This window comes from Manacus vitellinus, unplaced genomic scaffold, assembly GCF_001715985.3.
Source record: "Manacus vitellinus isolate BGI_N305 unplaced genomic scaffold, ASM171598v3 scaffold_5_pilon, whole genome shotgun sequence".
Taxonomy (NCBI): domain Eukaryota; kingdom Metazoa; phylum Chordata; class Aves; order Passeriformes; family Pipridae; genus Manacus; species Manacus vitellinus.
The window spans coordinates 9,591,646-9,614,812 of record NW_021940682.1 but is presented as its reverse complement, the minus strand read 5'-3'; the positions used below and the strand labels follow the sequence as shown (position 1 = coordinate 9,614,812).

Genomic DNA, 23,167 nt, shown 5'->3' with positions numbered 1-23,167 from the left:
CCATTTGCAAAGAACCCAGGGCATTCCCTGGACTCAGAGTTGCTTGTCATTGCTGTGGAGGTCTCCTTAGGGAATACTTGGCACTTTTGGGTGAACTTCTTGAAACCTTCCAGTGGAATGGCTTCTTAGTGAGCTGGTGAGAGAGGAGCAGCCCTTGTTTTCCAGGGTGGGGAGAGTTGCTGACACAGAGCAACGAATGTTACTTGAAATAGAACAGTAAAATTTGGGCCATGCAGAAGCCCTAAGTTTCTCACAGTACATTAAATTTCTTTCTGTATCATAAACTTTCTTCTCTGTGAGCCTCTCTTGGGTGGGCTGTTGGCTGGGCAGTGCACCTGGCAGAGCACAGAAGGAAGGAGAGTGTGTATGTTGTGCAATCTGCTGTGATGCAAAGACCTCATTTCTTCTTGGCTGGCAGAGGTGATTCATACAGAAGCATGAATTAAGTGACCTGTGTATGAGAACTGAACCGGGGAGTTTCCTCCTATAGAAAATACATGTTACTACAGCATCCTGAATACCAGATTCCTGGTTTTTTGGTAGTGGCACTTCATGTGTTTTCTAAATGTTCCTGTAACTAGCCCAGGAGATCTGTTAATCCCTGGGCATAAGGACTCACAGGGCTGTTTTGTACTGTGCTTGACAGTCTTTTCTGCTACTGTGTGAATGCTGATGCTATTTTTTTCTTCAGTACTCCCAAGCTCCCTTTTCCTTTTATAAGATTTTTACATTTTTAAGAATCAAAACTAGTGGCCACAAAGGCTCAGAGTGATTTTTGTGTCTGGCATTGATGTTTCATGGTTCATAATGATCAGTGCAGTTGAATTCCACTTAATGATTGATATCTTCTCCTCTTAATATGCAGAATTTCCCCGGGAGGTAACCCCCGAGGACTGGGAAGAACTGAAGCTCTCCACCATTGAGCTTTCCATTGCAACTCGGAACAGGCAGCTTGATCTAACAGTAAGACCATAATATAACTGGATTCCAAATGCTGGCTGGCCACAGAGTTTTCCTTTCTTGTTAAACTCCCATTCTTGTGTCTACATAAATAAAACTTACTGCCTCGTGCAAGGAGAGGCCCATGACTGAATCCAGGAATGGGCAAGTTTCAGAGCCAGTGTAAAAGCACTGGAGATGGATGTAAAACTGGGATGCAGTGGGATCAGGAGGAATCTGTACAAGGTTTTCACTAGCCAAACAAGTTTTAGGATTGCCCATGAGAAAACAAAGCATCAAAATAGGCATTCCATTCCTTCTTCACCATGTGAGAGTGATTCTGTTTGATCAACTGGTGCTAGGAGGAAGTTGAACCTGAATGTCTGGCTGGAATTTTGCCTTTTTCTCTCTTCTTTTGACTTGCAGAGCTAAGAGTTAAAAAGAACTGGGACTAGGGAAATGACAGGGGCTACACCAATTTGAAGGAAAGGAAATGCAGGTTGTTGTGGAAGAGTAGAACCAAGGCAGCAAAGGAACTGTACCTGTCATAACCTTCTCAGCTTGTTCATGCTGTCCATTAATTGTTTTAAAACCTGTCTTTAGCTTATGCCTGTGTTTTGGTGCAATTTTACTGCTGTGGAAGCTATTTGAGTAGATGTCAGTCTTTAGTTTTACTGGAAAACACTAACACAGGTGAGCTTCTCTTCATGTCCTCCTCATGGCTGCAGGAAACCGTAGCCACTACACCCAGATTAACAGGAGGCATTGAACTTCCTGCAGCATATTTCTTGCTCAGAATTTAAGTCTTTAAGAACATGAAAATCTGAGTTACGTTGATATGTTATTTTGTAGGATCAGAAAAAAAAATAAAGCAGGCAAACGTAGTCTTTAAAATGTTCTCCTGTTTTCTCCTTATAATGTACCACATGAACTTTAGTTTCTCATTCCTCAGTGGCTTATGATTTGCACTGTCAGTGTCTTAGTAATGGTAGAAGCTAGACAGAGACTAGTATTTGGGTATTTGGGTATTTGGGGTTTTAGTGGTTTCTAGATGGCACTTGAACACAAGAGTTTTGGTTGCTGAACTGGATTGGAGTCAGTGATGTAAAATAAATACAGACCTACCAAGAACTGAAAAAGTATCTGTTTGCCACAAACTAGCCCTTATGTCTCTTCTGTTGTTTCATTGGTTTTGGGTCGTTTGTTTTGTCTCCTTTATGCCTTCAAGATGCATTTTAATACTCAGTGGTATTGAAAAAAAGAAGTGATGTAGGGTTCTCATGTCTCTTGCATGGTTTAGAAAAGTGGACAAGTTTATGTAAGGCGAGTTGTACTTCTGTTTCTAGATCTGGAAGTATCTTGATGCTGCATCTTTGTTTTTTCTACACCTGTAGACCCCTTGCATCTGCTTATAACTCCCAGTCTTGAAGCCGTTGTCCCTGCAGCCATCAAAGCTGAAGAGCAGCTCTCTCAAATCGATACCAGGCCACATCTGCTGACTACTGTCAGCCACTCCTGTCTCTCTGTCTCACCTCAGATTCATGCCTAGGCTGCCCTCTCGAAGAGAGCTGATAAAGCCATGCAGATGCAGCTCAGACAGTGCCAAGGCTACCTCTGCAGAACAGCAAATAAACTGTTATACTAATAGATGCATTTATTTTTACTTTTGTCATTTTGATTGCATCTGCACTAGGACTTCTGCCAGGACAGAAATGTTAAAAGAAATAAAAAGAATAAATTGCATCTTAATCAAAGTTGCTTTCCTGGAAAAACCTTTACTGTATACTCAGTTTAAGAGCAGGCTGTAAATATGAAAGAAGCTAAGTAAGGAGTTTAAAGGATTGATACCAAGGACACTTTGATTTCCAAATTGTATTGTTTAAAATTCTCTTACTGTAGTGTTTGGTGGCCAAACATTGTATCATTGTACTATTGCTGAAATTCATGAAAGACCCACTGAATAGAAATAAATTAGTAAACCTAAGGGGTCTGCTATTGTCTTTAAATGTAACGAGAAGCCAAATGTGTGACTTGACTTGTTGTTTTGCTTCTTGTGGTATTTCTTTGAATATTCATCAATGGGAAAATACTGTCTATAATTTATAATTCAAATTTCAAGTTGAGATTTGAAAAAAAAGCATGAAATGCAGAAGTGCATCTTCTGAGTCCTTTTGTGGGACAAAGGACTGGGCATTGTGTGAACATATTGCAGTCTCATGGGTGTGGCATTTTCAGATGTTAACTGCTTGATTTCTGAATCCTTTTTTGCACAGCGCACTGAGGACTTCATGGACATTTGCATTGAAGCAGACACTGTCAGCAAAGGAGAGTTTGTTCACAGAGGGTGAGTGTGGGAAGGCTGCAAAAAGGTGACAGAATCACTGTGTGAGTGGGAACACAAATCCTGAAAAGCTGGTTTTCTCTAATCTTGTGCTGCAAAGTTCAGAAGCAGAAGACAGCAAAGGACACCAGTCAGTAGTGCTTCATGAGGATTAATGATTTTGTTCTTTAAAATTCTTACTCATTTTCTGTAAACAAGGCAGAACTCCAGAACCTGGAGTGTCAGAATCCAGGACCTGGAGTTCTTCGTAGCTTCTGAGTTTACTGTACCTTTTGTCTTTTCCCATGTTGCTCTAAGTCCGTACTAGTTGTATATTACTGTCATAACCAAGTTTTATAGACAGCCATGCCGACTTAGCCCCAGAATCTTTTAGCCCTGGCTGCTCAGTGGATTGAGAAGTGGGTCACAGAGCTGATAACATTTGTACTAGTGATACCTGGAATTTCTGAACTGTGATTAGACAGGCCCTGCTGTCTAAGGGAAAAGCTTCCTTAACTCGATAACTCTTGTGAGAAATTAGGTCTGAGCTGGACGGACTGTTGGAAAATGTACATTGAAACAGGGACTTAAGGCAAATGTCTTGGTGCTGCTTGTTTGTGGAGTAAGAAGGCTGCAGGTATGAAGAAGAAGCATATAGAGAAAAAATGAATGTTGTCTTGTTCCTCCTGCTCTCACCAGATGCAAATCACAGCTGTCTTTTCCAGTTTCTTCATACAGTCCCACTCACAAATACATTGCGTCTTCAGTGCAGTTTTTACCAGCAACAGATTTTCCTGCTAAATCCAAGAGTGCTTTTTATTTGTTTTTTTTATTTGCTGTTTTTTAAGTCTTAGAGCTCCCTCTAGTGAAATCAGTGGGAGGATTTCAGCACAGTTTTACCTGTTTGTCATCACCTTAATAATTCCTGCTTGTATCTCTTGTTTATGATACTAATGGCAGCTGCAGGCCCATTTTTTGGGCATCCCACAAGCCTCAGTGGGAATAGAATCTTCTTACCTGTGCATACACTGTAGGTCAGGTTACCCTCCTGCAACTGCTTTTAAGTTGCATGAGCCATGTGGACCATAGGTTGCTTGGGACTGAAATCTTTGCTTTGAAGGCTACAGAGGGAAAGGAGGAGGAGGAGAGTCTCCTATTAGAAACCAGAGGAATCTGGTCTCCTAAAGGAGGGAGACAAAGGAGATGCTATGCTGGGTTCTCAAACACTTTGCTAGTGGAAAAAATGTAGATGAACTTGGGTGATTTAAGGGAGGCCTATCCAAGTGTATTCCCACTGTAAATATTCCCATGTCGACTGGACATGCTCCATGCAGTACTATGGCATATTTTCTGACTGCAGTTAGAGTGTCATGCAGAAAAAGTCTCTCATGAGCATTAACATTGCCCTGCTGTCTAGAGCTAATTAGAGGCAGTACCCAAAGCTTTGAGCTGCTGTTCAAGCAAAGTTCAGAGAAAGAAGCTCTTTTGATTAAATAGTGCCCAAAAGTCTACAGGTGACAAAGAAAGAGGGGTGTATGGGGTGGGGGAACAGCAGGAGGGACTGGTTAGTTATACAGAGAGGAGTCAGATAAGAAAAAATGTACCCTGTTTGTGTAAGGCAGAATCAGGGTGTTCAGAGATCCCACAGGGCCTTTGGCAGCGTGCTTTGAGTCAAGCCCATTATCAGAGGCTCCCCATTGTGCAGCACCAACAGGATTTGTCTTTGGAAATGTGTGAAGAAGCTCCTTCTTTTTTCTTCTCTTTTTAATGCATAGTTTAAACTCCACCAGAATTTTGGGGGGGTGAAAAGGTGTTTAGGGAAAATACCTTATTAGTGCAGATATCAAGGTTTTTTTATAGTGAAGAGGGCACTGACAGGAGCTGATGAGAACTGATGGATCACACAGAGGAAATTACACATCCAGCAGGAAACTACCATGGAGGTTCAGGCAGTGTGTGTATGTGGGGATACATCAGTGTGCTGGAGGGCAACTGCTGATAGATTTCAAAGAAAAGAGTAGGTCATCCCAGGTGTATAGAAGTGCCCTCTGGCTGTGGATCAGATTTGTGTGAACAAGAGCATTTGCAGCAAGGGTAGAGCTGATGTTTAAGATAAGGTGGAAGAAGAGGTGGTTACAATGGTGTGCTTACTAAGAAGTGCTGGAGGGGAGGAAAGCAGGGATGGAAAGTGTAGCATCAGTAATCCACATTTTGTTAGCCAGCTTAGATTCTGTATATGAAAGTTTTGAGAGCTGTCACTCCAGAGCATGAATACAGTTACCAGCTACAGTGCAGAAGACTGGACTGTTTTGGGTTTTTTTTGTTAGAGGACTTACTCTGAGTCGTTAATCATTTAACATTGGCCCCTTCTGGACGTGAAAACTAGGTTACAGTTGTGTGTTCCATGCAGTAGGTGTTGTGGTTCTCTCTGCCTGTATTTTTGTGATTCAGCAGGATGCAACAATCAATGGAAACTGTTGCTGTTAGACTTTTCAGTCTTGTTCCTATTTTACATTGCTGTCATCTTGAGTAAGGAGCAGAATCTAACGGAAATGAATTCTGATCCTTTTATACTGGGCCATCAGAGGGGCAGTCACTGCAAGTGGAGTTGTGTCTTTTTGCTTCTACCAGTGTTCTCCTTTGACCGATCTTTGTTTCCGCGTCTTGGCTCTTTTGTCTTGACCCCATAATTGCATTTCTATAGAGCTTCATTTGCTTTCATTGACCAAAAAAATCTGCTTGCTCAACAGAGTGCCATATCTAGGACCTTATATGTTAAACTCCAGGCAGGTTAAACTTTAAGTGGGTGATCTTGCTGCTTGTTTGTACAGCACTGTATAAACTGACAATATTGCATGCCATCAATGATTTATGATTTATATTGCCGGAGGATGTTTAATTCCCTCACAGTCACTCATCAATCTTTTATTCTATACATATTTGATTAAAACCAAATTTTCCACAGTTAATATTGCTTCCGTCCTTCCCTGCCCTTTCCTTTGGTATCTTTGGTTTTCTTCCTTTGACTTTGATTATCATTTCCTGTTTCAACTCTTGCTTGTCATGCTCTTTCTCTGGGATTTTCTGTGATTTTAAGAATCAGTTGCATTCCTCTGGGCATAGAAGACTTGGTGTATGGGGAGATTCTGACATGTTTTTGTGAGTTCTTTTCTTTGGGCAATGTTTAAATAGACTCTTTCATATCAATCTACGAATAGATGCAAAAGCTGGGGACATCTGGCATTGACTGTCAGAGAAATATCTGTGATAATTCTGCCATGCTTGAGAGCTGTGAGGTATTAACACTGTTATTCTCTGCTGTCCTCTTTGCTATTTGTGTGTCTGAAGAGGGGTCCAAACTGAGAGGTTACTGCCCGGGGTGCAGTGACCCTTTGTCAGTGGTCAGTCAAAAGGTGATGCATGTTGTCAGTCAGGAGGCCAGAGGCAGGTCAGCACACCCAAGAGCTTGTGCTCACTCTGCAGCAGCACACGTGGGGAGAGGGAACCACAGTGCCCTGTTCCTGTAACAGCTGATGCAGTGACAGGACAGCATCCTGAGTCTTGGAAAAGACCCCATGGCACTTGCACCACCAGCTTTCTAAGGCAGGCAGCTGCCTTCTATGTGCTCCCATTTGATATCCACAGAAGTAGGAAAGAAAGCAGCACTTCTCTAAATACAGTACATAAGTAAGAATCTTACAGGCACCATGAGAGAGATACTGACAATACTGGATATGCTATTTAGAATGGATAAAATGATGAGTTTCTGGGGGTTTCTTCACAAGAATTATATAAAAGCAGCTGTTAAGAAATGTCATTCTGATTGGTGCTGATGTTAAGAGTGGAATTTTTGTTTGTTTTTAGATGGCAATTTAGTGTTTCAATATAACTATAATTCTATCATTTTTTTGTCTTAGGGTTGTTTAGGTTGCTGGTAAGTTATGTGGGTGCATGGGATGTGAGGAGACAGTATTCACTGCAGGAATTGAACAGTTCAGCACAAAACTCTGCTCCTTTTTCAAGTATGCAAAACTATGTTCAAATATATTCAGTGAGCTCAGAGCAGAAGCTGGGTGCAGGCTGTCAGTGCATACTGATATGTATTGACTGCAGCAGAAGAGGGAAGGTTTATTTTACTTTCTCACAGTTAAACCCACAAATATTTGTATATATACATAACCTCTAAGTTTATCAAATGCATAGTGTTTTATCACCCCACAATGAAATGTCATCCCTAAAGAAGGCTGTTTCCTTTCTCTCTTTCTGAGAGAAACACGTCCTTACCTTACCTCTCTTTTGGATTGAACAGAAGTCAAAAGATCCGTGACCCACATACGTGTCCTGAAGGGAGTCAGTGCATCCAAGCCAGCAGATGCATCTTGCAACTTCCAGAGGTGAGACAAAGACTTGGAAAACTTTGTCACCTTATTTCCTTGTACCCATTGATGCTGCACATTAAGAAATCCCTATTCCAAACCTGGGAGATGGATTACACTGCCAGTGAGACAGGCAGTTCCACAATGCAGCAACTGAGTCCCTGGCCAGGAAACTCATACTGGAGTTCCCCAGCTGCTCTTTAAACCTGAGGGAGAGCTTCATTCTACCAGTAAATAGTGGCAGATCTTTTATGAAGACAGTGATGATGGTTGTTGAGGATATTGCATATACACAGGAAATTCCACCTGAATATGAGGAAGAACTTCTTTACTGTGTGAGTGACCACAACTGGAACAGGTTGCCCAGACAGGTTGTCGAGTCTTCCTCCCAGAAGATACTAAAGAACTGTCAGGATGTAATCCTGTGCTTTAGGATGAGCCTGCTTGAGCAAGGAGGTTGGACCAGATGATGCACTGTGGTCTCTTCCAACCTGACTCATTCTGTGATTCTGTGATATGCAGATCTTCTCCTTAGCACTGAAGACGTGTACATTTTGCCCTAAAAGGGATTGTGCTGTAGAGAAGAAGATAAATATTAGAAGCTTTATGGAGACCAAGGAGGGGGAGACAAGGCAAGGGGGCTCAGATCAGTATAAGGAAGTGCCTCAGAACTTTGAATTGATGAGCCTGAGAAAGAAGACAAAACTGTGCCTGCCTGTGTAATTTAGATTTGTCTTTTTCTGCCTCTGGGACAGAAGAAGCTGTTATTGCAGCCCTGGAGAGGATAGTTTCTTGTTTTTACAAGGACATGAAATCAATCTCCTAGATAATTTCTATCTTCAAGTGATCTATCATTTGGCAAAATAATTCCATATTAAGGGCGAATAGAATGTGCCAAAAGGTGAAAAAAATCTGTTGCTACTGAGTGAAAATCATGAATTATGATGTCATGATTAGTCAGCATCAAATGTAAATACTTGCATCAAATTCATATCATGGCAGTTTTGTGATTCTGAAAGAATACTCTGGAGAGCTGGGCTAAGTATGGCTGAGCCTTAAAAAAGGATTGAGATATAAAATGAGCTGTTCATCCTGCGGCTGCTGCTCAGAGTGTGTGTGCATGGCACAAAGCAGTGCTGTTCCACTCCATGAACTGGAGGCAGCTCAGAGGAGTCTCACCAGCTTTGCAGAGAAGTGGAATATGTTGATCCAGCTGGACTGCTTTGCTGTACCTGTGACTTCCAGAACCTATACTAGTTTCTCTAGTCGGTGCTGTTCTGGTGTATGAGTTCACCTGGAGTTAGTTTGAGTATCCACATAACACAGCCCTCCCCTGAGTCCAGTGCATGCAAAGCAGTCACTGAATTTGTTTTTAGGTAAAGTCAGCCTGCCATTTTGATGAATGGTTTTAATCACTGGTGACTTTATCAGCGTTAAAGAAAACACTTAAGAAAATTCTACTGATGAGTAATTCCTGACCAGTGAATTACTTTGCATCTCATGTTTCAGATCAATATAGTGAAACAATACCAAAAGGGGTTTGTAATATGGATTTAATAGGAGTTACATAACAGGCACTTCTGCAGATTAGGTTGTGTCACCACTGGCAGACTAAGATCTAAGTGTGTGTAATTGAGGTTCCAATAGCAAAGAATCCTTCAGTATAAACAATGTGGGTCATTAAAGCTTCCTAGCATTTAATTATCACTAATTAGTAACTAAGTGAGGCAACATCTTACGCAACAGACTCTTAGTACAGTGAAGGATAGCTCTCCCTGTGTTGTGGAGAGCAGATGGGCTGGAAGGCACAGGGATGGGGGTCATCCTGGTTGAGACTCAGCTCAATATTCAGTTGTAATCCATTGGTAAAATCGGGTATCAGAGTTACAGCATTGCTGAAATAACATGCTTGATGTTTAACTGTTATGTGCACACAGGGCACTGAGGGATCCTTTGGCATTGATAACGAGGAGTATGAAGCTATGCCTGTGGAGGTGAAGCTACTACCCCGGAAACTCCGCTTCTTCTGTGATCCCAGAATGAGAGAGCAGATGCTCCATGCAGCAATACAGTGAGAATTCATTTCAAAGGGGCCAGTGTTTACTAGTCTTACCAGGGTCTCTTCAAAGTGCATGAGACCTCACTAACTTGATTAACCCCAGCAGACTAATAAGCCTTTTGGCTATTTTTACGCACAAGGTACTTCCATTGGAAGTGGATGATTTGACCGGTCTCAAAGGGGTTAAAAATGCAAATGAAAATTCTGAGAAATGCATGTTAACTTGATGGCATCTTTTTTTTTTCCCCCTCCCTCCGAGAAGTCATCAGTGTTCCATTTACAGCACTGCAGGCTGAGTGCTGTGTGCCAGATGCTACTGCTGTAATGCCATTGTATATTAAAGTAAAACGAAAGCACACTTGTTCTTGTGTTCTAAGAGTTTAGGTCTATTTTACCCATGTATAAATCTGGAAAAAAATTATTTTGGGGGGAGTGATGCTAAGGAATTCTATGAAGTGTTGGGATTGCCACATTAAAACAGGTGGTTTGTTATCTGCTCCGTCACAAAATAAATTGGAGATTGGTGATACCAAGCTTCGGAGCAAGTTTCAAAACTCCCGATATGTATCTGGATGAGATATTTATGTCAGCCTTTTTCATCTTGCCAGATTCAACAGCACAGAGTTCCAGTAATAATACAGTAGAAATATATTCCTTTGATCAAGTTTAGGCATATTACACAGAAGCAAATTGGAAAACATCATTGACCCAAAGCTGTATGAGGTACATGTGGAAAGACTCTTTAACAAGCTGAATGAGTCTTTTTTTGTAAGTATTCCTTTTATTCCTGTAGTAATATAACACAAGTAAGGGCATCCAAATAATTTTTATTATTCATCGTGTCTGGTTGCTCTCCTCTAATGTAAACAGCGCTCACCACTCCTTATGCAATCTATATCCCCTTGAGCCTCAGTACCTTAATTAGTTTTGTTGCTTTTCTGAGCTTTTGTTTATAGCTTTGCTTTAATTGCTGAAAGGAAATATTATTGACTTAGGCAAGGTTACGTGTTGCCCTTCTTATTGTAGCTTATAAACTCACATGATTCTGCCTTGCTTACTGGAAGAAAAATCATCTTTATTTTTCTGATGTGATTGTTGCTTATTTGTAGTCTCTGTGTTACACTGTGATGTAGTCTGAGTTCATCTGTTGACTCCTTGCTGTAATCAAAATACGAACATTAGTGAATTGACTTCCAGCTGCTTTTTTAAGGACTGCATCCTGGCTACATGCTGCTTCACTAGCATCCTCTGCTGGAGACTTCATAAAGGAAAAATGCCTTGAAAGGGAAAGCAGGGTTGGGTTTCTGCATGATGCTGGAACTACACTGAATGCTCTCCTTCCATGGACTATTCTGTGGAGAAACTAATTACCTAAACTAGATGATCTTTAAAGTCCCTTCTAGCCCTAACCATTCTTCACTAAGATCTCAGGGAGTAGAAGCCTGCTACTTCTTTTTCATAGTTATGCTGGTGATAGGTCCTGTTTTGTGCTGTCTTTCTTTTGGTTTGCAGCAATTAAGAGTGCCCAATGGACCCCTGGGTCACTCTCCAAGGAACATGTTGGCTGTGCTCTGCTCTTTTTGCTTGCCACAGAGACACCTGGGACGTTGCTCTGCAGCCACTGGCTCGTTCAGAATCAGGGACAATTCCCACAAACAGTTTTTCCTCAAGCTGATATTTCTGTTATAAAATGTGTTTTTTCTCAAGTGGCAGGAAAGACAAGGCAGCAGCCATTTCAAAAAGGTAAGCTTTAATTGTATTAAAAAATACCCATGTTTTTAGTAAGCAGTTTCTCTACAGAGCCACAGGCCTATGGGAGCAACCACACATCTGCAAGATGCAAACAACATCAGAGCTGTTAGAACTACAACCAGCCTGCTGCAAGGGGGGAGATGATGAGAACTAGCTCCTTGTTCATCTGTACCATTTTACAGGGAAAACAGCTAGTTCTCTTCCATGGCATCAGATACACGGCTCCCATTGCAATGTGATTCCTTGCTTGAGGGTAACCAAGAGCTCCCTTCAGAATTGGTGGTGTTAATGTTGTTCTGATGTTTCAAGTACCAAGAATCATCTGAGACACAGGCTGATATTTAAATATTCATATCAGCATAAGTTGAGTACCTTGTATAAATACCCTTCAAGTAATTTTCCTCCTTCTGCAGTTCAGAGTTCTTCCAGTAAGGGGTGGTTCTAAACCTCTAAACTGCAGTGTTCAGAGGGGAGGTGTGAGGCAAATATTACATAAAATAAGCCGGGGCTGAACCCGCTATCTACAGTGTTGAGGAAGGGACTCAGTTCTCATGTTTCTGTCTGACAGCAACACAAAAAAACTTGCTTTGTACAAACTCCCAAGACAGGATGGAGGAGTAGAATCCTAGGTCCCACTAATGAAGACACTTACCCTGGCTTAAACCTACAGTCCATTCTAGAAGGGCTTAAAATACTGTAACATAAATAAAAAGGAAGGATAACAACCTAATAATGGACCAGCCCAAGGCACCTGTTTATTTTGACCACAATTAAACATTCCCATTTGAATGGCATGTTGCATTAGCCAAGACCTGAAATCCTAGTTCACAGGCATTTAGTACCACCTGTTTTAGACAGACAGATCACACTGTTAAGTCAGTACATTTGACTCCCTCACAAAGGGCATTTATGTTGTCTTCTCCCATAATCACTACACCATTGGCTTCAGGGAGGTGGAAAGAAGACAGCAGCTAACTTAGAAGTAAGGGCTAGGACAAGAGTTTGGGTTAGTGTGCATGCTTTGTACCTAGACTTTTGTGTTAGGACAGAGTGCTCTTACCCTGCTATTCCAGAAGCCCCTGCCTTTCCACCTCCCAGAGTGAAGCTTGCCTGTCCTTTGCATAGTCTGGCACCAAGAGGGCCACAGCTACTCCCAGCTTTTTGTCCATTAACTTTGACAGTTCTTAAAAAGGAGGAAGTATCACCATAACCCTGCTTTACAGAATAACCTGTACACTAAGATATTTTCTCTTGAAAATAGGGGCAACTTTCTTCTGCCCCTAAGGGTGCTGGGCAGGTGAGCTCACCTCCTGAGACAGATGACCATTAGCTCCTAAGATACACTGCAGTAACTTCTTCATATATGCTGGAAAAGAAGGTCTGTAAGACAAATCTGAATTCTGATTCCATAAAGTGCCTTTCTTCTAGTATCCTTTATAGTTCTTAATTGGCTCTATGCAGCTTGGCCTAACCTTGCAGTGAGAAGACTTTTGGCTGATTTAAATGTCTGGCATGGTATCCCTTGTTCAGATTGAAAACCTAGCTTTTACTTCTCTCCCAAGCTTTACACTTCCATCTAGATAGGACAAGTAGTAATAATTCATTGCTCAGTGATACACTCTTAGTGCAACTTGAGTTAAGATACAGGTATGAAGCTCTTATTCTCCTGGTTAAACTCAAGGAAGTACCAGCTGAGAACCTGCAATGGCTATACCATGACTTGAGTTTTGGAAAAGAACACACCTGACTGTCTGCCAGGGCACAGGATACACCTGGTTACTGTAACCACCATTCAGCCTGGGCTCTGATCACAGCAACTAACCAGAGGTCTTACACCAAAGAAACAAAAGGCACCACTGTAAAGGCAAAGTACTTTGAATGGATGATATTATACTAATCAGCAAGTTTTGCCACACTTTCCTCCCTCTTTTAATTCAAAATACACCAGATAACTCTCTCCCTTCCAGCTGCTAGTGTTCAGCAAAGCAACTGTTGAGTTGCTTTTTAAATGTATTTTAAATGTCTGCTCTTAACTGTTTTACCTTGAATTATGCTATCTCCCAGAACGATAAGACTCACTTAAACTGGTTCCACGCAAAACCAGCCTCATGAACAGGCCTTCATGTCCTAAGCTATAACCATTTGTTTGTATAATGTACCCACTTATCAACCATTTTCCACGTGCAACAACAGTAAAAGCAGTGTCTTTTAGAAAAGGAGTGCAGGTGGAAAGTACTTTTGCAGCAAATCAAATAAGGAAGTATTAGGAGAGAAAAGTCTTTTTGTTCTGTTTTCTGTCAGGCAACTTCCTGACTTCTGTAGCAGTCACCTGGCAAGAGAGGCTTGGTAGAGAAGCAAAATTCCAAGGAAGAGCAGAATAGGCTATAGCCATCCAGCTGGATGTAGCATGTGTGCTACTTCTACAGTAATCTGCCTGCTTTGATGCTTCTGCACCCATACTATTGCTAACAACTGAAGACCCAATTTCTGGCAAACAGAGGTTTAATAAAGGTCAAATAGTAATTTCTGGAGGTTCTGCTCAGTGGGATCTAGCAGTGCTGTCTACTTCACCTCATGTTCTAACAGCTTGTGAACATGGTGCCCTAATGCAGGGTTGTTAGAAAGCCTCTGACTGCAGTGGCTGTAAAATTTCAACAAGTTTTAAGTTTGTGTCTATTTAGTTTAGCAAAAGAACTACTGAGAAATAGAAAGTCATTAACAGTTGACCACAGCTAAACTATGTAGCAAACCTTCAAGAAAGTGAGAGGAAAAACTGCTAGAGACTAGTTTCAGTTCCTTTTTTTTTGGTATCTGAAGGAAGTGACAGCAATGCACTGTCAGCTATATTTCCTCAGGGATCATCACTACAGGCAGCAGGTTAAACCTAAAGTGGAAGTTAGAGAACAAAAGCTTGGAGATTGTGGGTCACTTTTATACTTGAGGTGTCAATTTAAAAACAAAGCCATTTCTTAAGGAAAAGAGACTGGTCTTTCCATTAAGTGATACTCAGCTGTTTTTACCTCTCTACCCATTTTTTCTCTGCAACCTCCTAAGGATGATGATGTTACAGTTGTGAGCAATTGACAAGCAGCAGCATGTTTTCTTCTGTACAAAAACATCCAAAGCCTTGAAAAAGCAGGCAGGGGAGTGGCTGCCCAGAGACAGGCAGATCACAGGAACATAATATGCTGAAGCTCATACCAATGAACTGTGCAATAAGCCTTGTGAGGCCCCTGATCCCACACCTCGCTAGAACTCCACAGCAAACAAAACTACCCCCTTGCTGCAGACAGCCTTCAAGGAGAAACAGGACACACCAGCCTCCTCCTTTCCTGAGGGAAACAATCCACAGAGGTCTACTTGGGGGACATTTGCTCTACCTGTTTTAAAAGATGCTCACTTGCTTTAAAGTGGGTGAGACTTTGGTGGTTCAGGCTCTTCCTCATCCTATAAATTGCAAGGACAAATAGATATATCAGCTACAGTTTGCATTTCTGCAAACTGCAGAAAGCCTCCAACGGTGCTGAACTCCATAATGGTGGAAGCAGCAACTAATCAGCCACAGTTCAGGAAGAACAGTTAGCTTAAAGGTGATGCTACTACTGGCTGAAGGATTTGGGACAAAGCAGTATGGCACACCTGGAACCCACAGTACCATTCTTGGATTTTGCATGGCAATGGGATTACTCTTTACTGGGACAGCCTTCCTGGAGGTAATGACTAGTCCTTCATGAATTGAATCTTATTCTGTCTCCAGCATAAAAATAAAAAAACACTGTTCATCTGGTTCTACAGTTCTGCCCAGGAAAAAGAAAGACTTGCTGTTAGACATTGCTTCTAGTGGCTGTGCCATTTAAGAACACCAGAATCCAAGGGAACCTCCTGCAAACTTCGAAGCTGTTCCAGCTGAAAGGTCACAGACTGCTCTCTGCCTCACACCGAAAGCCAAGGATAGCGGCAGGCAGTGCTGGAGGCTCAACAAAAGGAGGATCAGCAAACAGTGTTAGAGCAAAGGAGTGGCAAGTACCATCAGCTACAAAGGAAGGGCTAGTGATATTAGTTAAAGCATACCCAATCCAGCCAGCACCATCTGAGCTGAGGCCAGAGAACATAGTGACTGCAAAGTGGCTCAGTGATGTTGGTCCCTGTTAAATGGGAGACTGTCTTGCTGGTTTGAAGATTTTAAACCAAAACAGCAGGAGTGATGCAACTAAAACCCAAGGAAGTGGTAGGGTGGATTAAGTAGAGATGGTGTTCTTCTCCAGCTGTGAGATAGGCAGGTGCAGTCTTTGCCAGTTTTTACCACCTCAGGTGCTGGAAGTGAAACGGTGCTGCTCCAGTAGGCAAAGTCATGAGATCCTGAAGCACCCCCAATCCCAAACTTGCTTCTGCCATTGAGGAGGAAGGGTGGCTTTATTCCAGTTCAGCTGCTAGAAGTTGGGTGAGGAATGATTAAAGGAGTCCTGGTTTTTATCATTGGTTTAACTGTCCCCACTAATAAACTTGGTAGGGGACCATGAGACTGGGCCATTAACAGCCTGTGCCCTCTTCAGTCCCCAGGTAGAAGGGGGAGTTGATAGGAGGGTTTTCTAGTCCAGTCTGAAAGCTCAGCTATAGCATTTCACATTGGTTGTCATCAGACAAAGTGCTTTCCTGAAGTGTTCAGTCCTCAGGTATCCAGGCTAGGGCAAAACCTAGCTATCACTGCCAACAGTGAGGATTGGTGCAAAGGTGCCACTGGTCCTAGCTAAAAAAACAAAAAAACACAAATGAAAGAGAAAGGGAGACAAAACAAACAAACAAACAAAAGCCCTGGAGCAAGTATTCACTGGGAAGTTGAGGGGGAGAAAATAAAATCACATTTTGTTTTAAAATTATAAATACTCTCCATATAAAGTTATTAAATAACTGTGGCTGTGGTGAGTTCCAGTGATCCTCCTAAGCAGTGTCTGGTAGTCTTAAAAAAGTGATCTTTGCTCCTCATCTCTCTTGCCCTTGGTTTAAGTGCAGCAGGGGTTGTCAATGACTAGCATAACATCAATGCCATACACTTCCAGCAAGTCCATAAGGAAACTTCGATCCCCTTGGGGATCCAGGCCCATGCCTCGTGCGTGGTCAGCTGTCAGTGTCTTGTCCTGGCTGGCTGACACCTCCATCAGCGTCTGAAATATGCGGTTGTTCTGCTCCATGAAAAACCTGTAGGATAAAGTCAGCGAAGGTGATAGCATTAGACCTCCAGAAATACAGCATATTTACCAAACAGGCTGCAGAGCCCCAGAACTGCATTTAACCCCCTTTAATCAGAGATCCCACCTTCTTGGGTGATGCTGTACTTTTCCATTCCCCTATGGATGACCCAGAATAAACAAAGATAAAGCAGTAACTTTTCCTTTACAGTGGTGTTTCCATCTGGTTTATGGGAGGCATTTCCCTCCTCAGAATCAAGCCATGTTATCAGCTAACATGTGCCTTGTGGTCACCAACTGGGTGAATCAGACTTATAGCTCCCATAATGTAAATGAGGAAACAGTGTTGTCACCCATCTAGTAAGCCAGTGGGTAAATGAATTCTCCTGATGAAAAACACACCACTGAGAGCTACTTCTTACCTCCTGCTTTCCTAGAAACATGCAGGGCTATTCAGAAATCGCTGTGACTGTGTCCCTGCAGCTCAGTGATCAGAGGCCTGCCCCAACAGCCCTTCACACAGTTTCATCCCATTACTTCTCACCTGCTGCAGACTATGAATAGCAACAGGCAGTGAAGGGCTTCACAGGTGGTAGATGTGTGGTCTTCATCTAATTCCGTACCTCCTGCTCTACACCCAGTTCTGGTTCCTCTGTTTGCCAGGTACAATACCAGCCACATCAGTGGGCCAGTCCTTCACATGCAGGTCTTATCTCCACACCGTACCGCCCCCAGCATGGTACAGTGCCTCCTTCCCATGAACACTGTCCTTTCCTGAACCAAATGTTCTGGCAAGAAAAGTACTATAGTGCTTGTTTTCAAAAATGGGAGGGGATTCTTGTATTTCTGATTGTGTTTTTAAAATTCACTTCTCCCTCTCAGCACTTAAGAGACCCTAGTAAATACTAATACAGCTACATTTGGCTTCTAAAAAGGAAAGGAAGATGATCTGAAGAGGAACAACCCGTTTGGTTCTCAGAGGAAGAAAGCTGACTATGGAATTACACATGATGTTTCATAATATGGCAAACCAGTGCAACATGAAATCACTGCAAGAGGCTCCCTAAACTTAACAGAGACCAAGTATCAAGAGGTAGCCACTCACAAGATGAAAAGGTCCTCTTCACAGGAGCTGCAATCCTCACCCACTTCTTGAGAATACATTAACATCTGCCTGAGAGAAGGGAGACAGATTCATTGCACAAGTGAACCTCATAGCATTATGTGAAGTCCAGAATCTCCAAGAGATGAGCTGAAGCAGTGGAATACTTGGAAAATACTATGACAGGGAAGAGAGTACAAAGGAGCAGTGTCCTCTTTATCCCACATCACACAGCTCTCCTTTCAGGATCAGGACCACCCAGACGTCTGTTATTACCTCTGGTCGTTGAGCCGCCGGTACTTCTCCTTGTCAGCATTGTTAATTTTCAGGAGTGGCTGCAGATGCTCATGATGCGTCTTCACATTCTGGTTGTCCACATAGACATCATAGAGATCCCGTTTCTGCTCAAAGATCTTTTCTGTTGTACCTGCCAAAATCAGAGGAGATTTTCAGAGCAGCACACTGCTTTCCCAGCGGACCAACTGTTCTTGCCTGCTTTCATAGTTAGTCATTCCATGCACAACCTATTTCTCACCAGTTTTATTCCACACTCTGGTGTCTCAAGACATTTTTGCAGCCTGAAGTTAAAAACATCACACCTAATCCATCATACTTACAGGCCACGTATGATACTTCTGTCTCCAGCATTTCTATGTCTGCCACATTCACGTAGAAGAATGGTTTGGATTCTGGGACAGTTCCTCCAAGACCAGGCAGAGAAACATTTGCAAGGCAACAGCAGCAATACACTGCAGACAAGAGAAGTACATCCTGAAATGCTTTTGGTTTTCCCTCAAGGGCAATCTGAACCCCGCTTACCCAGCCCTCCCGCACACTTCTATGAAAACAATGGTTAGAGCTCTGAAATGCCCCTGAACACCAGAACTTCTCAAGTGACAACATCCTGTTTTGGATAGGAAATAATTGGTTCTCCCATAGGAATCTCATGTTCTGGATTCCACAAATTCAGTCAGTGCTCTTATTGTCCTGTGCTAATAGGAACTGTGTTTGACAGTGCCAAATAAAGTTCTTACTCAAGAGGCCTGAAGAAAAGCATTTTGTAGGAAAGGCTTAAATGCAGAGTGAACGGTATCTTTGTGAGGAATGGTCACAATGCATTTTGAAGACCTGAATGATGTCTATCCCCTAGGTACCCACAGGCATTTCTGCAAGGCTTCAGCCTACTAGATCAGAGCTCTGCAGTGTCCCTGGAAACGTACCTCTATAGCAGACAACTCCAACTGGGGGTGGTGAAAATATCAATATGCGCTTGCGCAGCAGGGCAAACTTCCAGAGGACAAGGATCTGCTCACCGAAGAATTTGATGAACTGAGACATACAGCCAGCAGGGTGTGTGATCTGCAGGTGGAGGGAAAGGGAAGAAAACAGCTCAGAGGTGAAACAGGGACACATGCACAGATGCTAAGTCTAAATGTGGGAGCAAGACCAGCACACAGCTTGTAACAGTCCAAGTAACAAAATCTTATCTAAGGCAGCCTAAAAAGCGCAGGAGTGACTGCTTACATAAAGACATATGAGACACCAGCAAGGAGCAGCAGCACTCTGACCACTCCTGCAGGCCTCAGAGCACCTGCCTCACCTTCATCTCTGGGTACATGTATCTGTGGATGGAAGGCAGCCAGTGGACAGGTTGCTGAGAGCCGGAGGTGCCCTTGCTGTCAGGGAGAACTCCTTTCTTGTCATCATAGAACGCCTCTAGATGGGAGTAGTGCCCTGGCATCTCCAGCTGGTGTCTGGAAAAGAGAGAAAAAAAGGGGAGATCTGTAGTGTCTCCAGACTATTTATTTAGTGCCTTGCCCTCAGCCAACATCTGATCTCCCAGCCAGAAGGGGTTCTGGGTGCCTCAGTTGCACAGACTCATCCAGGAGGGCAGACAAAGCGTCACAATTAACCAGCAGCTTTCAGTGCAGCCAGAGAACACGGGCAGGACTGATGCCAGCAGCAAGCTCGTGTATGCACAGTACTGATCCTGTTTTAAATACACTCAGGTAGGAACAGCTTTCTTTTCTACCATCACCATTTTCCCTGCTAGATCCACTCAACACAGCTGAAGTACACAACTAGCCAGGATTACCATCATAAGTTTAGAAGCCTTTTGTAAGCCCTTAGTGAAATGGTTTTTGGAAGGAGAAAAGGGGAACTTCTTGTTCTCTCACCTCTCCGTGGGACAATTATGTCCACATAAAATAAGTAGGGCTTGGGTAGCATTTGACTAGCCTGTTAGCAAAGAACAGACTGCTGCTAATTGCTCCCTTATCTCCTTCACCTTGTGAACCTGTAGCACCTTCTGGAGAAATAGTCATTCAGGGAAATCACAGCACAGCGTTGTAGCCGAATCTCACTCAACGCCTAAAACCGCTCTCCACGGAGGCTACGTTAGGTCTCCCAGGCAGGGAGTGGCCAGTCCCATTCCCAAGGGAACTTACCTGACCTGGTTCTCCAGGAAGTGCATGTACCTATACAGCAGGGTGTAGGAAGGGGAGAGAATCCCCACGGACTTCATGCGGGCACCACGCTCTAACTCACTCTCCACAGGCATGTTGGCAAAGCAGGCCAGGCCAAAACAGAGCCCTTTCCGGAAATAACTGGAGACAGATGTTTGACAGAAGGGTTAATGTTAAAAAGAGGAAAAAAAGGAGAAAGAAAGGTAACTGACTGCTAAAAATACTGATTTGGGAACACAGTTTCTTCTTTAAGGATTCCCCTGAAATCCCACCCTGCTATCTGAAGGGCTGAGGACAGGTGCCCCAGTCTTCTCAGGAACAAGACAGGATATTTAAGGCAAGAGTGCACTAAAGCCCCTACCACACATCACAGGCCAGTAAGGAATGCAAGTAAGGAAATAACTTGGAATGAAGACTAAAAGAGGATGCACAACTCAGTCAATGCAGTGCCCTTCCTCCAAGGAAGAAGCCTGCAGTCATGCAGTTCTGAGTACAGTCTAGCTACCTACTCATATTTTGGGTGCCAGCACATTGAAGCACACTCTAGTTGACTGCAAGGGTTCAGTTCATGCGCCTTTGAGAAAGTAACTGTTCTTCCTGCCCAAAAGGAATTGTGACACTGCGGTTCATTGCAAAACATTGCTGCATTGCAACACTGGGGTAGCAAAATGCACAAAGTTCCTATGCCTTTCTGCTGAAGGAAGGAGCTAGCAAAGAAGAAAGTAAGCAAGAACTGTTTATCAGAACATTTAAAGGATCCAGAAGCACTGGCAGAATTAAGAACCTTTTTCTAAGACCTGTTTCTGCAAAATCCTTCCCATTCCAGTTCTGCCATTCTTTCCCCTTCTCCCTAGGCCTCTGCTGACAGTCCCAATAGTGGCAGTGCAGTGTAATTTGCCCCATACACATTAAAATTTGCACCCCACTGAGAAGCTGGCCTGTCCCATTCACCAGTTGGCCTCCACAGCCAGAGCTGTCACACAGCAGATCCCTGCATCTAGCTGGTACTTAATACGGTGCTGAAAGTGTCTGAAAAGTACCTCTGGCTCAGCTAGAACCAGTTTAGCAGCACATTTATGCAGGAACTTAACTTCCTGGATGGTATTTTTTCTTGCATTTTCTGAATTAAGGGATGGTGGTGTAGATGTGCAACTAAGAAAAGTAGTAACATAACATAGCTCAAACATACTCACATGAAATCTGACTGGATTTTGTGGGACCCGCTTGCCATGGATTTGAATTCCACACCTTCCAAATCTATATCTTGGGGTAAACACCACTCCACCATGTTACCTGCAGAGAAGCAAAGTTATTTGGGTAAGCTTGAATACAGTACTCATTTCTAAAGTGCAAAGAGCATCAACAGCAGGTTGCTGCTTTTATAATACTGGGATGCCAGCAGTGTGCCCTAACACAGCTCCTGAACTCCTGAATTGTCACAGACAGTAGCTGACATACAATACTCCACACGTCTCGTGCAAACTTGTTACTGTTGTAACTCAGACATTGCAGGACTTTTGGGGCCATTTCTGAAGCTGGTGCTAGACTGGGGGGCTATACTTGATACGCTTAATCACAGAGCAGCTACAATTTTACCTGAAGTGGATAAGCTTTGGTCTACACGAGTATCCCATACAGAAAGAACCCAAACTATAGACTGCTGCTCTTTAGGATGAGTTTCTGTGGTAGCTCACACCACCACCAATACTGTCCTTTGGCTGTGCTTGGCAGGGCTGGTCAAACAGGAACCCCTAAGCCCAGTCATCACTACTTCCCTGAAATCTCTCCTATTTTCTTCAGGATAGGAGATGTTAGTTGAAGCTTTATATGGAGGCTGAGGCGATCCAGGTACTGCAATGTGTTTGTGTATGCTAGAATAACCAAACAAAACAGCACATAAACTACAAGCTAGATCAAGATTAGCAAATATCTGTCACCTGCCAAGCCAGCCAGAAAGCATGCAGTTGTTCCGGGGAAAAGGCCACCTGAGGAGCCTGATCCTGGAATAGATGATATCAGAGAAGTCACAAAATGTCCCTAAAGCAAATGAAGTCCAGCAGCAAGTTTACCACAGACAAAAAAAGGAGTGAATTCTCACGCTTTCCTGTGCCAGCATTTCAGAGCCTCACCTGCTTACCTGGGCACTCCCACTGCACCGAGCTGTGCTCCAGGGTTACCCACTGAGTTTCTGTTCTCTGTCAGTCTGCCCACAGCATTTGAAATAATGTGGCTTAGTTTTAAAAACAAGGCAAACAAACATTCTTCAGTATAATGCAGTGGCAGATGCAGCACAAAGGTGCTTCCTACAGGTACAGTCCTTCCCCTGCCCTTTGGGGTGAGCATCCCAGCTGTGCTTTCACCAACAGCACACATTTGGAAGGGCCTTACACTCAGCTGAGACTCTTGGAGATATTTGAATATGAGGCCTCATTTCTGAAGCCTGTCTTTTGTCTCATTACTCATACTGCACAAGTACATGCCTGCATTCTCACACAGGAATTGGGCTTAGCTACTGACATTTAAATAGGCTATTTTTCTTCACACATAGATGCTGTATTCAGCAGACCTCCCCCAGCCCTGCCTGGCAAGGACTTCAAAAAAACCCAGCAGCGTTAGGCATGGCAACAGGAGAAGTTTGCATCCAACCAACCACTTCTAGTGCACAAGGAGACCTCTCCCGCAGAGCCGGGCTGGCCGGGGAGCAGCAGGAGCCTCGTGACCCCGAGCCCAGCTCTGTGCGATCACAGGCGAAACCACAGAGCTCTGCTGTGAAGCGCCTTCGCCTCCGAGGCGTGTGAAAGGCTGGCAGGGAAAGCCAATGACATCATGTCAGCCTGCGCGGTCCCCTGTAGGTTTTGCATATTATATATAGATGGTGGCTTTTGTTGTTTGGGGTTTTGTGTGTGGGTGGGTTTGGCTTTCTTTTTAAAGGCACAAGACACTTCCTTGAAAGAGTGAGGAACTCAAC

General features: G+C 43.2%; 2 protein-coding genes across 2 annotated transcripts in view; one reads left to right on the top strand and one right to left on the bottom strand.

The window, feature by feature from the left end:
• Nucleotides 1-10,884, top strand: part of LOC103757267 (transmembrane protein 178B) — a 282,690-nt gene extending 271,806 nt beyond the window's left edge. The window contains exons 15-18 of the mRNA XM_029963547.1: nt 866-963; nt 3,213-3,283; nt 7,569-7,653; nt 9,573-10,884. Coding sequence (XP_029819407.1) covers nt 866-963; nt 3,213-3,283; nt 7,569-7,653; nt 9,573-9,710 — 392 coding nt within the window. The 3' untranslated portion in view covers nt 9,711-10,884. The remainder of the gene's footprint in view (nt 1-865; nt 964-3,212; nt 3,284-7,568; nt 7,654-9,572) is intronic.
• Nucleotides 10,885-14,225: 3,341 nt separating this feature from the next.
• Nucleotides 14,226-21,533, bottom strand: DENND11 (DENN domain containing 11). Its single transcript, XM_008923376.3, has 8 exons — nt 21,393-21,533; nt 20,182-20,340; nt 19,335-19,488; nt 18,955-19,093; nt 18,352-18,483; nt 18,011-18,161; nt 17,738-17,806; nt 14,226-16,642 (listed from the first exon to the last, which is right to left on the bottom strand). Exons 1-8 carry the CDS (start codon nt 21,485-21,487, stop codon nt 16,447-16,449), a joined length of 1,095 nt encoding a protein of 364 aa, XP_008921624.2. The 5' UTR covers nt 21,488-21,533; the 3' UTR covers nt 14,226-16,446.
• Between the last annotated feature and the right edge of the window lie 1,634 nt (nt 21,534-23,167).